Source organism: Aptenodytes patagonicus, chromosome 17 (assembly GCF_965638725.1).
Source record: "Aptenodytes patagonicus chromosome 17, bAptPat1.pri.cur, whole genome shotgun sequence".
Taxonomy (NCBI): Eukaryota; Metazoa; Chordata; class Aves; order Sphenisciformes; family Spheniscidae; genus Aptenodytes; species Aptenodytes patagonicus.
Window position 1 is genome coordinate 5,819,643 of NC_134965.1, and position 17,091 is coordinate 5,836,733.

Genomic DNA, 17,091 nt, shown 5'->3' on the forward strand with positions numbered 1-17,091 from the left:
CTGCCCTGGGTCACTCAGGAGTTGCTGCCTTTATCAAGGCGAGAGTCTGCAGCTCAGAGGGTAAGAGGACTCTGCTCTACCTATAACCCCCAACAAGCCCCAGGCAGGCTAACCTGGAGGCAGCCGAAAGTCAGAAGACGAAGGCAGAGAAGAACAAAGATCCCTGCCTGGGGCTCGCCTGGGTGCCTGGTTCTGAGGTCCCGTTCCAACCACGACAGCTCCCTTCTGCTTCCCCCCCTCTCACGCACAGACACCTCTGGCCAAACCAATGTCCTACAAGGTAGTAAAAATCCTTTCCTTTTTTTTTTTTTTTTTTAAAAAGCAATCACTTGAAAGGGTAAAAACCCACAGACATCTGTCTCTAGACATCATAGGGCTGTGATACGGTTTTAACACACTGTATGACCTCAGCACTCGCAGATGATGTGTGATTTCACCTGGAGACCTGTATGGATGTAGCTATGACACACGTTATTTCTAGGGGACCTCTCAAAGAAACAAGCGCAGAGGCAAATACGCAGAACACAAAGACCCAAACCAGGGGCCTCTGGATGCCAAGGGGTTTCTCAGCACAGCAGAGCAGAGCAAACCTCAGTCTTTGGATGCCAGTAAGAGAGGCACGTTCACACTGTGGGTGGAAGGCTCAGGGAGGAGACTCCACACTGATAAGCATCACTGGCAAATTCCCATTCCTGGTGCAGAGAGCATTCAAGCTCTCTGCCGGGGCAGGGTGGAACACCGGGGCAGGGTGGAACACCATCTACGCTGGGCCATTATCAGCAGGTTGGGCACTTTCAACAGAAAGCAAGGGAGAGAAGTGGCCTTAAACCAATTTGCACTGAAAGCCAAGAGACTGGAAATGTGGGATCCATTTCGAGGAGCAGGACAGCAGCAGAGAAGCAGCACAAAGTGTCCGTGCAGCTCTAATCCCATCCCTGCACCTACAAGCACCGAGATCCACCGGCATCGCTGCCAGATTTGAGAATGGACACAAGTCTGTGCTGGTGCATGGAGGGATTAGACAGGGGACAGCAGAGTCCGTTCATGCACCAGGGAATGGTAGAAGCAGGAAAGAAAGGGCCCCACAAATCCATACACTGATGCAGAGACTTGGACCCGCTGCCTCTCCCCGGGGCAGCGTTGATAACCAGAGCTGCGGAGCAGCTCCATGGGCAGCCTGGACCCTTCGCCTGCGGCTGGGCTAAACCCCTTTGCTCCTCAGGCTTCAGAGCGGCTGCGTGCAGGTCGAGGAGGGTTCAGGCATCCAGCTACCCAGACACACTCAGATTTAGGTTTCCTCTCTTCCCCAGTTACTATGGAAACTGGCAGATATAAGTAACTAACAAGATCCTTTGCTTAAAAACCCTCATTCCCTCTGTCTCCTCCTCCCACCTCTACTCCTCCTCTATACAACAAACTCATCCAGATTAGGGAAACGGGCAATGCAGAGCAGTCTCCTGCTCACAGGGAGCGTGGCTGGGAGAGACCTGCACTGGAGGGACATCACCCACTAGCGATGAAGCCCCAAATCCCATCTCCTCATGCCCCCCAAGCCAGCGAGAGCTTTGCGAAGGCACGGTGTTCAACACAAGCGCTGGCTCAGAGACTGCATCCTTGTTTGCAAGGGACATTGGTATTAAATATGATTTTGTTTGCCCAATTTTAACAGGCTGTGGTTAAACCTCACCGGTCTGAAGCCCCTCTGGGCATGTATCCTGGAAGCGGAACTGCTAGCAAGGGTTCGAGACTTTCTCCAGCAATCTTTATACCTGCCGGCAGCAGTCTCCGCCGGGGGATGCTGTCAGAGCAAAGGCATTCCCCAGGGAGCGTGGGTGCAGGGTCGGAAGCAAGGCTGCAAGCAGGAAGCCGTAACTTTGGCAGCTGTGGGGCTGCTATCCCATCACGCGGTGTGATGGCAGAGGAGGGGAGCGCTCCTGCTGCCTGGGGAGCTGCGCTTTGGGGGCACAGTGGGCAAGACGGGGCTGCAGAGCAGCTGCTCTTACGCCAAAGCCTTTAACTGTGCGATGGCACCTCTTGCGATTTAAACAGCCACTGCCTCTGCTGGGGGGCAGATTTCCAAGCTTGTAGGGGGGTACAGGGAGGGAAACTGAGGCAGGGCAACTCCTAGGAAAGCCTGTTTTCCATCTCCCTGTCTGACCTCAGTTACCCTCTGAAGAGCGCAAGAAACCGTACCAAAGGATACCCTATCTCAGCCAGACACCCAGAGCAATCGTGAGCAGGCTGGAGGGCTGATGTTTGGCTTGCCTGACTCCTCCTGCCCCCCTCTCAGCACAGATTTGGGGACTGGCAAAAGCCTATCCCCCTCCCGCCAGGTAGCAGCTCCCATCCCTCCTGTGCTCCAGAGTGTCAGGATTTTGGAGATAGGGCAGAGTTGCTAAGCAACAGTGCCAGGCTGTGCCTGGCTGAAGGCAGGACCGCTAATGCCATGTGACAGCACAGCCTTTTTAAAAAAAAAAAAAGAAAAAAAAAAGGCAGCTATTTGCTGGGAGCAGAGAGCTGAGCCCCGCTCTGAACAGGGCTGCTGGTTTCCGAGCGAGAGCACAGCACCCACCGAAGCCGTGGTTAGTGCCCAGCACAGGCAGGAGGAGGGCTGAGCCGTGCTGCCTGGGCACGCGTCTCCCCGCACACGTCAAGTCTGGTGACTCTGCAAACTAGAGCCACACGAGTCCTTCTGCAAGACGGCAGTCTCCATCTGACCTTGGCTAAGCAACTTTCGGCAGGGCTTTTTCTTTTGGCTCGATGCTTATTCTCAAAACCCTCTTGAAGCACAATGTAAGGATACAGAAAGATTTCCCCATCACCAAGGCCAGGGAAGCCTCTGGCATCAGTCCATCTTTCAGGGTTGGGTTTTTTTGTTGTTGTTGTTTGTGGAGTTTTTTGTTTTAAAAGCAAAAGAAAAGGAAAACAGAATTCTTTACTGAATTCCTCAGTCCAACAGTTAAATAGCACACGTGGAAAGACAGGCAGGCAGGAAAGAACAGCTGGACAAGGTCTGCTCCCTTGCACTGAAGTAATCCAATTCTTTTCAACAGCACTTTCCTTCTGGGTAAATCAAAGGACATGCTTAAGTCTTCTACCCGTACAGCTTAAGAATTTCACTTCTGAACTCAAACAGCCAAGATGACCAATTGGCAACAATGGGAGTTTTCACAAAGCACACCCACAACTCAGAATCAACATCGACAATATACCTTTTTTGAACTTGGACCTTCGTGGCATTTTGCAACAAGCACTGGATATCAGGAAGTAAAATTTAATGACTATATTTTATGCTGTCGTAGCTGAAAACATCCCCATGCCATTTCTAACAACACCTGAATGGTTCTGAGCATGCAGCCAGGAACTGCATTCAAATACCAAACGCATCTGCAGACTCTGATCCAGTGGGGAGGCGCTTTGGTCAATATTATGACAGTAGACTCATTTCTAAGACATGTAATACGCACAGTTCTATAATTTATTAAATGATCAGGTTACTAGATTTACACATACAGAAAAAAACCACATACCAGGGAAGCTTGTGTATGATTGTCCCCCAGGTTGTTCCAGCAAGAAAATCCAATTTCTCTTTGCTCTAGCATTAGCAAATTACTCGGGGCAGGGAAACAAAGTGACCACTGCATACCAATAAAGCCATATTCAACTCCAAACACTAAAGCTATTGTTTCACACCAATTTGTGGACCAGTAATAAGCAAGCAAAACCAAAGTTCCTAGAACTGCTGAACAGCACAGCAACTAATTGCCTCCTGTTTAATGGTATTTAATCTCCATGTGCAAGTCAGCTTGTCCTCTTTCACTTTGTGGGTTTGGGTAAGCAGAATTTAAAAAAAGAAAAACATTTAGCTAATCTGATTTGCATATCTTAGCTTAACGTAGTGGTCCTTTAAAATTTAATCAAACTTAGCATGTTGAAAAAGCAGTGTAAACAAGACAAACCGAGCTTTAGCACATGCTCAGTTGCAGGGGAAACCTCAGTTCATATAGTTCCACCAGCAGCACCCAGATTTATTTGAGCTGTAACAGTCTAGGAATCTATTTTCATGCACTTGATTCTTATATTTTCATTTAAAAACCTCAAAATCAATTAATTTAGCACTGGATTCATAAGAGATGACAATGCTGGGGTATAACCATGACCTTGTGTTTTCGTTATGAGTAGTATTTCTGAATACGGTTTTCTCCATGGAACTATCATAGCCTCTTCTTAAGAGGTAGATGCATGAAACAGCTCTAATGAATTCAAGATGTGCAGCGCATCCTAGGCACACCTTGGCCCCATGATACAACTCCAGAGAGACTCGCTCCTCCATGGCCATACGGCTCCAGCCCTAAAGAACAGTGCCATCTCTCACTGCTGGGAACCTGAGCCCCAAATCCCTCATCCAGAATGAAGCACTCATCTCTCACTGAGTCACTGGGCACTGTGGGAATACCTTCAAGGGTCCAGGATTTGCTTTTTTTTGGAAACAAAGATGCTGGAGACAGGGATCAGAGTGGCAAGCTCTGACCATTCAAGGGTACCTGCTTCTCACCCCACAGCCTGGCACCTTATCCTAGGCTTCAGCTTGCGGTGCTGTGGGCTACCTGCAGCGGCCAAGATTTTCTGGTCGTCCGGTGCCCTGTTATGGGGTGAGCTGCCAGGGATGGGAGCTTTTTCTGCCATCCCCCTTGCAAACTATCAAAGCTTGAGTCAATCCTATTTGGCTTGCCTCGTGGGCACAGGATGGATCTTTTACCTACAAAGGCCAAGGAGCACAGACTCACACAGAAGTATCTCCACTGATGGACTGTGTTTATCTCCTTTTTGTTTGAAGGAACAAAAGAAATAACCTGGGGAAAAGCCTGCAGTTTACACAGGAGGTGCTGCAAGGTGACTGTTGCACAGTGACAGACAGCCAGCCCTGGAGGTACGAGAAATGCACAAGCTGCTTTCTTGACAGATAAAATCCTAGCCACCTAAAAATCCCTGTTCCAAGCCCATTTCACTTCGCTTTAAAGAAAAAGAAATTCAAATTTCAGTTTCTCCATTGAAGAAAATCAGCATCCCCTGTTTAGCTGCTTGGTAGGGCCTCCTGCATGTCTGCACATAACTTCAGCCCCACTTCTCACGCGGTGCAGAAACAGCGCAGATCTGAGCGCCCAGGAAAGCGAAGGCTCTTTGCAGCTAGGAGAAGAAAAGCCAGGCACCGAGGGTGCAGGGACCACACTTCTGATCAGCCCTCTGCCCAGCAGCAGCCATGCGCCGTTCGGCACGCTCTGCTCCATCTGTCCAACGCCTGCTGCAGCCACGCAGCTTTATTAGTGGCTGGTAGTGCTGCGATTAGGGCACATCAGCTGGGAGCAGAGGTATTTTTAGTTCACAACTAAATTCGCGTCACTGGGCTGGAATCGGTTAGACCAAAGCATGAATGGTGTGGTGCGTCCCCAAGCCTCAGCGGCAACTCGCCACCAAGTGGGTGGGCTCACGCTAGGCATGAATTACTTATCTGAGCGGATGCGAGAGGAGGGATAACGATTCACACGGTGGCTGCACACCTCTGCAGAGCTGGCAGCGCTTAGAAGCTTTTCGTCTGTGTCAAAGGGTTGCAAAAACTCAGCACCTCCTAAGTTTTAGTTAGGAGCAGTTGAAATCTGCAGACTTTGTTCTGTGCAGCTCTGCCACGGCAGCCGTTGCGTACCTTATTTTATGCAGTGATGTGAGAGCTGCACGTGGCGGTATTTCATCGGTGAACAATAGAACTGCCAACAGCTCAAGTTGAGAGCTTTATTCTGGTTAGGCATCTCCTACAAGAGAGTCTTTTGAACATGAACCAGTCTTTCCTCCACAAGGATCAAGTTCCTAAAGATTTTATACCCAGAGTTGCTATTCTTGGAAGAAAGGAGGTGTCTTAAAACAAGGCTATTTTCACTGGATTTAAATGATCAAGACTGTGAATCTTGAAAGATTATCGCCCTACTGCAGCACATGGCCAGACGTGCACCCTTGCTCTGCTATAAACTAGTAGCAAGATGGATTCAGCTATCATCGGAGCTCACTCAGTTTACTTCTCTGCCCCAGTGTGCACCACACTGTGAGAAGTCTCTATCCCTGAGAATGCTGGAAGCCCAGCCCTCCATGGGGCCTGGGGCCCGGCTGATCCTTGTACAGACAGGTTTGATGCTCTTAGGATGGTCTGTACTAGAGGAGGTTACTGCTTAGATGAAATCAAGGTGAGCAGCAGACTGAGTCAGGGTTGCGTTAGTAGTTAAAATACAAGAGACTAAGACAAGCACACAAGATTTCCCTAGTTTTCCCTCCTGCAAGCTATTGGCCTGCTCCTTGCTGAAGCCCAGGTGGTCAAGGAAGGAAACGGCCAGTGTAGTTGCGAGGGAGGAGGTGTCGGCAGCGGAAATACAAAAACAGAAGCTTCAGTGGATGGAAGTGTTTGAAATCTGTTTATGAGACATGACCCACTTTCTCCCGTACATAAGCCAAAGAGGCTGGCAGATCCTGCACACCCCCGAGCATCCCAAGTGACAGATCGTGCTCGAGAGAGGCACTGCGTCCAGGGCTCTTGCTAGAGCGCTGAGAGAAGCCTCTTCTCACCTGAGCCCCAGCAATGGCTGCGGATACCACTGCAGAGAAACCACCCAGTGTTCCTGTGCTCTCCCTACGAACTAGTAACATGTTCTCCACTGAGTATCACCAATTCAGACAGGCCTGGGCAAGCAGCCTGGTCCAGGATGGCAAACCCTTCCTGAACGGGGAGCATTGCCTCTCACTCCACATTTTCTAACATTTTCTTCCAGAGGAAGTAGGGGGCACAGGCCAGTCTGCAGGATCGCCAGTGCTCATCTTCCCAGCCACGCACACCCCTTCTCTCCCTCCCAACTACATCCTCTGCTAGCTGGCACCGCAACACCCCAGCACCAAAAATGAGAAGCTACCAACATTTCTGATTTGAGATACAAAGAGCCCTGGACGGCGCGGTTAGGGCACGGCCGGGGCAGAAGGCATTACCGGCAGCAGCACTGCAGTGCAGGGGGAGAGGCTATGCCAAGCTCAGTCAGGAGCAGAGGGAGGACTGGGGGAGGCGCAGAGGTTGTTCTCATTTGAAACCCCACAGTGAAATCAAGTCATAAGGTCCAACAGCTGCTATTTTTTCCCCTCTTGCATGCTCCATCTTTTATATTCCAAAATAGTAATAATTATGAGTACAAAGAGACCCATGGTTTCTGTCTGCAATTGAAGCAAGAGGGTGTTCATTGTGTAAGAGCAGACACGAGAGAATAAAAAGGTTACAGGGTTTGTAATCAATAGGGACACTTTTTTCCCCTATGAAACATAGCAGCTTTCGGTAGAATCACTTGGCTCCTGCCCAGAGCCTCCTGAACAGGAGCAAAGCTGCTACGCTGGCCCCATTCCACTTTTTTTACACTCCCTCATCCTTCAGCAGCAGTAAGGTCATACGTACAAGTAGGATGCTCACAGAGACGGCCGAACATGGAGCTGAATGGGACAGAGTACGATCAAAATGCATCAATATAGCAGCTAACAACAGCAGACCAAAACTCTTCTCACATGGCCTGTCTTCCATAGATGTCAAAACATTTTATAGTGGTATGTCGGGTTACTCTTTCACAACAGATAGAAAAAAGCAGATCCTGAAAGGTGAAGTGACTGGCCCAAGATTACACAGTAGGTTAAAGGGCTGGAAAACCTTGCCTGAAATACACAGTAGCAGGACGGGATTGCTGAACAGCCCCAACACCGTGTTCAGCTCTATTTAAAAGAGCAGCTTTGCAGAGAAGCAAAGCAGAAAAGGGAAAACAAGAATACAAGGTCCAGAATGAAAGGAAGAAACACATAGGCAAAATTTAAGATCTGGGATTTTAGATGTGCTTTTATGGGGACCCAGCTAAAGTTTTTGGCTGAAACAAGCCCTAGGATCCAAGGCTGTTCTGTTCATAAGTGTAATACCCATCTATCCGTTAGCCATAGACAATGCTATTAATAAGGTGATGTCTAGTGACCATACATCAGAAGTGCTCTCAGCGTGGTAGAATTAAGCTACTCACCAGCATTCAGGTGACAGTCTTTAATCTGGAACTGAAGCTCATTTTCATTTGGAATATCCTTCCATGTTGCAAGGAAGACCTGGCGCTCTAGAAACGAGAAAGACGATCAGCACTCCTGGATCCTCACAGGACCGTAGCATTAGTTAATTCACCGCAGAATGTTACAGGTAGACACGCAAAAGATCTTTTCGTCACATTGTGCCCTGCCGTGGACAGATCCAGGATTTGCTCCTGTAACAACCTCAGTCTCACTGTAAAAGCAGCAAAGCTTTGACAGATTTTGGAACCCCAAAACCAGAGACAGTCTTTACCATATGAGCTGTTTACAAACCAAGAACAGGCGGGAGTTGACAAGAAGGAGGGAGATCCACACATTTAGGATTACGTTAGTGAAAGCTGCGTTTCAAGCAACTTCCCAGCCAATTCAAACAACAATTTAATAATGGTGACCAGGAATACACGAATTACAGTGAAAGTGATATGGGGGCAAATCCTAGACCCATTTGAGTGACCCAAACCCTCAAAAAAAAAAAAACCCAACCCAAAAATCAGCTTCAAAAGAAAACAGATCCACCCCTTGTCTTCTGCTCCAATTCTCTCTGCCAGACTTGGGTTCTGGTAACTATTGGAGTTGCAGGACAACAGGGACAGGCTACTAAACCACTACAGATCAATTCAGGCTGCTGAGATGCACTGGCATGAAGATCATGGACAAGCCCATGTGAATCTCAGCCATGGGACAACTGCAGCCAGCTGGGCGCTGCGAGCACAGTCTGGCTGAGGGAGGCTGACCACAGACCTAAAAGCACTCACCCATTTTGCCATCCTCTACGAAAAGCACGTTGAGAGGAATTAGGCAGCTGAAGTAAAAGACATCAATGTTGTTTTTCACAGCCACCTGTTACAGAAGAAACAGGGGTGGTTAAAGTTCCTCTATCAGCTGGAAGTCCAAAGGGATCCCAAGACTTTGTGCAGTCTCATCGCCTGCCCGCGCACCCTGGAGTGCTCTCTCTGAGCAGAGGCCAGCTCTGAACATGAGACTACCTGGAGAGATGTTGCTGAGCTTCTAGGTAGTTTCAGGCAAGGATCAGTCCCACCCCACTGTGCTCACTCCATTTTCACTAAAAGCTGCTCAATTTTCTCCTATGAGCATTTCACCATATTGCTTCAGAGCCAATTGCACTGATGGGGTCACCGCCAGCATCCTTGCTCTTTTCTGCTCTCATTCAGCCTCTCCCTCCCCTCACTTCTTCCACCTCCAATGTACATTCATCTCTCTTGGCTGCACACAGCTACTATCGTGTCTGTCATACTGCACACGGGCTTCTTCATCACCCCTCTTTGTCATCTCACTCTTGTAATTTCCCAGCTCTAAACCCCTGTGTATTCTTTATTTTCACCCCCAGCTCTCCAGTCATGTCTGAACATGCAGACTCCTTGATTAGTCATATCTCAGCCCAGACACTTTCTAGAAAGCCTGAAGCTGGTCCACTGCCTGCACCTTCCTTGCAGCATCTCCCAAGTCTCCTTCCTTTACCTTTGTGAAAGCTATATAGCAAACGTGTGCCAGGTGTTGATTCCTGGAAGAAGAAAGCCCTGCTACAGAGCAATCAGGGCAGGTAAAAAAAGATCACTTGACAAAAGACTTAATTCTCAGTGTCATTAAATTCTGCCAGCCAGGGAGATGCACCGCATTGTCTTTTATCACACACACTTGCCACATTACCGACTAATCTCTGCTAACACAGCCAGCAACCTCACTTTCAGTTTTCCCCAGGCTGAGAGCTGACAGTACAGCAGGAGCAAACTGGAGGTCTGAGAAAGAGCACTGTCATAATATAGCACAAAGGTAGCTCTGGGTTTTATTTCTATACCTCTCACACTCTCCTCACATCATCCCGCATTGCGATAGCCTGTCATGGGAGTACGGTTCAGCAGACACCTGCCGTTGCTTGCAACGATGGAAACTTAGCCTGTAAGAGAGACCTAGAATTGAGGTTGTGTGGGGAGCCCTGAATTTCATGAGCCATTTGAGCCCCTACTTCCTTTGAAAAATCCCAGAAGGAGTTCTCCAATTTGTCACCCAGCTGAAACACAAACCAGACCGTGCTAAATGCTAAGCCAAAGAAATAAATTTGCTGCTACAAAGATCTATGCCAAGACAAACTCCGTGCACATTAATAATTACATACATTAGTGTTCTGCTGAGAAAATCTATTGTCCCATAGTGGCAGGTTTAGAAAGACACCCCCAAATGTTGGTAAAAACAGCTGCAGATAGACAAGGGAGGGGAATAAACCAGAGAATTCAAACACAAGTCAGCTGATTAGACATGCATGCAAGCCAGAGGACAAGTGGTAGGAGATCAAGCTCCCGAATGAACTCTTCTAGCAACTGGGAAGGTCCCAGAAGTGCAAAGAACAGCAGAAAGGTAGATGTGACAGCCTGTGGGGTTTCTGCTTTCAGCCATCACTAAAGGTAGCAGCTTATATTTAATTCCCACAGCGCAAACCAGCTTAAGAAGAGATTAGTTTAAAGCTCACTAAAACCTTGTAAATGATGGTACAACCTAGAAAAAGAAAAAAGGAAATGGCCCTCTGTAATAGGGAGCTGTTACATGCTTCGATTGCTGGTGTCATACTTGCAAGCTGGAGTGTCTAGTATTTGAGGTAGAGGCACTGAAGTCAGAAGGGCAAAAGCAGATTGGTGGATGAATTTAAGTGATTCACCTCTGCAAAATGTGATTGAACAGACTGGGTGAGTAGCCAAAAATGCACCTCTGAATCTGGGAGGGGAGAGCTGGGGAAGGGACAGCAGCGTAGCCATTCCAGATGCTATGCTTGGATAGAATAGTCATGGAGATGAGCCGAAAGAGGGAAAACTTAGGCTAAATGTCTGGGAAAATTTGATAGTGAGAATTACTAAGCAGCACAAAATTCTCCTGAGGACTGGGGAAGCTCCAGCGCTTGGAGTATTTAAAATCAGCCTTGACAATGCTCTCAATAAGAGGAACTGTAGCAAAACAACAAAGCATAGCAGGGACTACACTGTGTGACCAAAGATCTTTTCCAACTCCGATTTAATGATTAATTGCCTTGCTTTAGAACAACAGAGGTTACTTAGCTTTTGTAGCTAATTGTTGTTGCCATACAACAGCAGTTTCTTACAAGAAGGGCTGGAAAGCAGTGCCTTCTCTCTAGTCACGGTTTAGAGGCACACTCCAAATTAATATGCTAACCCTGTCCCTGCAGCTATAAGAAAGCTATAAAAAGGTATCTGCTGACCTGCTTCTCAACTCTGCAGAAACATACTGAGTAAGCTGCTTTGGCTGTACTCTGGAAAGCTACCCAATTAAGATGCTCTGAAGTGCAACTTCTTCCCAGCAAAGAAAAGCAAGCCACACGCCAGCCTTCCTCCCAAACTGCATCATTGGGTTCAGTAATGACATCACGTGTCACCTTGCAAGTATCTGTAACGATGAAGAAACCAGCTGTTACAAATAACTTTTCCAAACAGGAAAGGAAAAAGCTACAGTCTCCTTAAATCTATAGCACTAGGACAAGACTGGTAAGCTTTTTGAGACTAGCTTTCATCATTCAACACCACATACTTCCTCCAAACAGCCAGGCATGCACTCTTAGTGCTGTGGTCCCCAAGACCTGGTCCATGAAAAGGCACCTGCAGATACCTGGATGGGGAAACTCGCACCAAGAAGAGGCTAAGAGGCCCTACCAGTTGACAACAGCTTTCCAAGGTCATGCTTCAACCTTTGCACGGCCGCATCAAGAGCATCCAATGCCATCTGACAGGCTACAAAAGCAACCGCAGGCAGAAAGCGGATCCACGGCAGCGCCTGTGAGAAACTGAGTAGCTAATAACAGCGACTTGCCAAAAAAATCCAGTGCTCCTCAGGTGGGAACATCAGCCTGAGACAATCAATGACATCTAAAATGATACCAGTAGCTGAGAAGTCTCTCCGGGTTTGACATGCTTGAAAGGCACCTCCACTTGCATTCAGTAAATCCTCCACTACAGACTAACTTTGCCTGTGGCTCTGCAGCTTTAACCTGCTGACCTGGACATGAACTATTAAATCTTTAACAAGACCTTCAGCTTCAGACATTTGAGAGTTGAAACAGAAGCATTTTAAGTAAAAATGGCTTTCCATCTTCAATCTTTTTGAAAGGAGGAAAAAAAAAATATTACTACCTTGTGAATTTAGTCAGGCAGACTACAAAGCTTCTGAGAGATAAAAGTCAAAAGGTGCCAGATTTTCATGTGATGCTTCACTGCTGAAAAGGTGTGAGCCCACTAAAAATTGGCACAGGGTTCCCAATCACTTACCTCTTGTTCACGATCTGACTAGAGGAAGCAGCACCTCTAGAAATAACCCCTGGAACATATTTGCTCACCTTGCAGCATGAGCACCCTTCTGACACCCTTTCTTGCAGTGCAACCCTCTGATAGCCAACACATGGTATTTTGGGCAAGAGATACCTCATAAGAACAATGCTAACTTATTTTCTTCAATAGTGTGTGTTTCTGATGCTTTAAATTCCAGACTTGAGCGTAAGAACCAACTTTCAAAGTCAAGACTGAAAGCAACACAGATGCTTTCCATCAGCAGCAAGTACACAACATACCCACTTGGAATCCCATTAGCACCTACACTAAATTAAGGATTTACTTCAAGTTGGGTTTTGCTTTAGAGCCTGGTAACAGCCAAACCGTTAAGGCGAAAAGAACTCTCCTCTGCAGAGTCTTTTTTACCTCTGCCAGCCCAAGGTCATGGTTTATTCTGTGACAGTCTGCTGCTCTGGCTGTCAGATGCCCCCAGGGAGTGCTAGCTACTTCACTTCATTTTGTTTGACAGATAGGGTTCTTGGGATCCTATGGGTGTTTGGCAGCCGCTGCCAGCCAGATGCTCTACCTACAGGCACAAGTCTCGAGCCCGGGCAGCAGAGCTGTGTGCAGACAGCGAGGCTGGGTGCTGCGCCCCTGGCTGCGGCTGTCATCTCCGGGCACGCCGCATACATCAATGGTTGGGGAACAGCGAGTTACTGGGAGGGTTACGCTCTCATGCGTGCCTGGCTGTATTTGAAATTCAAAACGTACATTTTATCAAATGTGCTATGCCATGTGGCAGACCTGCCCTTAAATCAGCAAGCCAGCAGCTTTCCACAGCTGAGCTAGGAACTGGCCGCAGACGCCAAGCTGTGATATGAATCCTTAATTCAGGGAGTTTCCAGGAGGGTTCTCTTTGCTAGAATAAGACCCTCACTAATACAGGCTGTTAAAAAAATAACCTAGGCAACAAACCCAAGAAACCACCTTCCACATCTAGCCACTCAAGGCTGTTCTGTGGTGGTTGGTCCAGAAATTTTGAAACAGCTCACACACAGGCAGATATTGTGCCATTTATCAAGCAGGCTCTGAAGGGAGAACACCTGCTGGCTGGACTTGCTGCTCACACTGATTCTCAGCCTTGTTTTTATGGAGAATTGAATGTGTGAAATCTGTTTCCAAGTACCAAGAGCTCTGCATTTGTGACCCAAGATACATTAACACTTCTGATGAATGAGCGCTCCAGCGGTTCTGTATTGCAAGCGAGACACTGAAGAGTGGAGGAGCACAGGTGATGAGTTACAGCAGAACTGAGCATGGAAGGATAAGTATGATCTAGCGCATTAGCAAGACCGATCTTTTCTCAGTGAAGAAGCTGACCTTCATCTGCCTTTATAGAAATGTTTTGCCAAGCTCATTGGAAGAAACAAAAGTGTTCTGCACCTCACACTGCTTAGCAGCAAGGGAGAGGTCTGTGTTTCCAAGTGTCACTTTTCAGGAAGAAATGCAGCTCGCAGATCCTTCCCTTTCAATGCTCACCAGATCACTTTACGGGCATTTTGGAAAACCGAAGCTATGCTTCTTTCAATTGCATGCTCAGTAGCTGCAACAAGCAGCCCTGGCAGTTGACAGCAGGTAACGCTGGGGAATGCAACACACTGTCAATTTTGAATGTGGATCCCTAAAGAATGGCAATGCTCCAGACTCAGGCAGACTTGCTACTGCTCTGGGAGTCCCTGCAGCTTGTTTTCAATTGTATTGTCTCCTGCAAGCGGTTACCAACTCACAGAAGAGATTATCGTATTCATGCCATGACAAGCCAGGCCTGAGCTCCGAAACTCTCACAGCAGGCTCGCTCCACTTCACCTATTTCCAGGGTTAGGGGAGCAATTCTCATGTATCCAAACAAAAAAATCAAGTATTTCACAGCCCTTGAAAGGCCATTTATTAGGAACAGTGATTTTCTTTAGCATAGAAAGGCTCTCATCCCAGGCATTTTCTTATTCCAAATTTGACTTGCAGCCAAAGAAGCATCTGGAAAGAAGATTCCTTCGCCAATGCAAATCCTTATTTCAGAACCTATTTTCCTCTTTGAGAGCTCTAGGTCTCACACATGGTGGCAAAGACACCCCATCCACTCAAGCTCTTCTAGCAGGTACGACCCTGACAGCCTACATGTCATCAGAGGGGTTTCACTGCTTTGACTGTGAAAAAGGCAACTACAGGACCCAAGCAAACCTGTATAACTACCAGAGCCATCTCCCTGGCTGGCAAACGAGCCACGGCTGTCAAATACTTGTGAAGCTCAACGCAGCCTCTCGCACACCTTTAGGCAAGAGCTTGTTACCGCTTACGAGTGCCGTGCTCTGCAGAGGCAGCTCTGCACAGGGGAGCCACAGCACCCACAAGCGCCAGGTAGCCTCCGAAAGGCTGACAAGGCACTGCAAGAGTGTCCCCCCGCAGAAGGGGGGACAGCACACAAATTCCTAAGTCAGATTTGCTTTAGCAACAGGTACGCTCCAAAGACATCCTGACAGCAGCTTTTTAATCTTTAAGAAATAAAAAAGATGAACCAGAGAACAGGGACTGGAGTCTGTTCAGCCCTACAGTGCTGTGCCCAGTCTAACTTTGGCTTTATCCTTTGAATAAATCACTGCTTGACTGGGGGCTGAATCTGAGTCAACAGGTCAAGAAAATTATCATCGCTACTTTGGGATGGGAGGGAGAAGCCTGCTATTCATTATCACAAGGTACAAGGTGACTGGCAAACAGAAGACACTTCAGTTGGGAACCATAGTTATATTTTACCTAAGTAAGTCTCTGAAAATATTTCAGTCTTCCTCATCTTCTTGTAAAAATGGCTTTTTTGTTAACTTGTCAAATATTTTAGTTTCTTTTCATGATTACAAATATTAAGATTAAGCCAGCTGTGTGGGGTGAAAGATTAGAAACGGTAATAAAAATAACCTGAACAAGACTTGAATTCATTACTTCTGAAATACTTGCCTAAGGAATGTACAACCAGTCTTTGAAGTTTCCAATTAACATGACAAAAAGTTGAAAGCTATCAGTTTGGTTACTTCAGGACTTATTTTTTGTGTTACTAAAACAAAAAACCCCCACCAGAATAGGAGATGAACATAAGATCCCCAGGTTCAAACCAGCCCTCCATCTACTTCAATGTTCCCCAGCTCAGCAAAACCACATTAAGCAAATTCAACTTGATGAGTGTTTTGGTTCTTCAATGAATACAGGAACATTTGTATTCTCTACTCCTATATTACGCTATAAATTGTTCCCTAAGTAGGTCACCAAAACGATTTCTGAATGTTTCAAGACAGATAATTTCTACATGAACTCACAAAACAAAACCAGAGCCTTGGCTGTCAGGGCAATGACAGATCTCCATCAAACCCACTGCTGTCAAAAAAGTAAGGGGAGTGCTCTTTTTAACTTGGCATCTGCTATCATGATTCAACTCTTTGCAGAGAAATATACTATTACTCCATATGGCAGCTTCCCCAATTGTAAAAGGGCAGCCAACTTCTATGGCAATGCAAGAGCTAGCAAATTAGCAACTAAGTCTGGCACTAATGAATGCTCCGCTGTCTCAATATAAGGTAGCTGGAGGTTTCCTCACATGTTTTCTCTTTGCTTTGTTCTAGCAGAAGATGCTGCAAGAAACAAACTGTGTTCCGATTCCTTTAGAGATTTAATAACCCAAATACTTCACCTCCTTCCTGATCAAAGGAAGCAGCATCTTGAGCATGCCTTGTTGAGAGAATCCCCAGTGTTATGGAGGCAGAGCAGGACTGTCACCTCCTAGAGACTTCCAAATTTGCTTCAGAGCAGGAGGTACATTTTACCACAGCTGACCCAAATGCAGTGATGCAACCACATACTCGTGACCTGGACGCAGAGGGAATCCAGCTTTTCCACAAGCTGGAAGGGCCCTCTGTGGAAGACAAGCACATGTAATTCATTCACTGTCCGCATGCTTTCCCCATCGCATGACTGAGCTCAGAGTTGGAGTGTAGGACTGCTCGTTTGAGCGCCAGAGAAGCTATTTCAAGCTGTTTGCCCAAAGACTCATCAATAAGTCATAAGCCCCAGAATGGAAGTCAAAAGAAGGGAAAAACAGTTGCTCAGGCAGAATAAATAGTAACTTCCATTGCATTCTCTTAATCTAAAAAGAGAATGAGCTGCTTCAAAATATTCCCCTCTATGGGCTGCTACGCTACAGGAACCCAACCTAGTTCCATCTCCTGGAGACTTGAGGCAAGTGAGACATGCTACAGTTCAAGTTAACCGCACTTTTGGGATACTGGGAAAATCATCCTGGAGGACCCAGCTACACAGAGCAGAGAGGAGTCACTCGCTGAGCTGCACTCCACAGAGTGGCTGCACATGGCAGCAATAGGTAGGAGCCTCCTTCCAGGGAGAACTGTCTGCCTGATGAGCTCTTCAAGACCAATGCCCCTGAGGCATGCCAGGACTGATGGAGACAGTCTCTGGTTCAAACCACAGGGGAACATCTCCCTGGATCCATCATGCCTTTATCAGATTGGCAGCCCAATCTGATAAAAAGCCTCTTCTAGGGAATGCTGTTCCCAACACACACCAACAGCCTCGTTAATAAAAACACTGGCTGCTTACGTCACTTCTC

General features: G+C 47.2%; 1 protein-coding gene across 2 annotated transcripts in view; it reads right to left on the reverse strand.

Annotated features, from left to right (window-relative positions):
- The window catches only part of AP2B1 (adaptor related protein complex 2 subunit beta 1), an 85,530-nt gene that overhangs the window by 3,848 nt on the left and 64,591 nt on the right, over positions 1–17,091 (reverse strand). For both annotated transcript variants that reach the window (XM_076354644.1, XM_076354643.1), the window contains 2 exons: positions 8,895–8,979; positions 8,082–8,168 (listed from right to left, as the gene is read on the reverse strand). In XM_076354644.1, the coding sequence (XP_076210759.1) occupies positions 8,082–8,168; positions 8,895–8,979 (172 nt within the window). The remainder of the gene's footprint in view (positions 1–8,081; positions 8,169–8,894; positions 8,980–17,091) is intronic.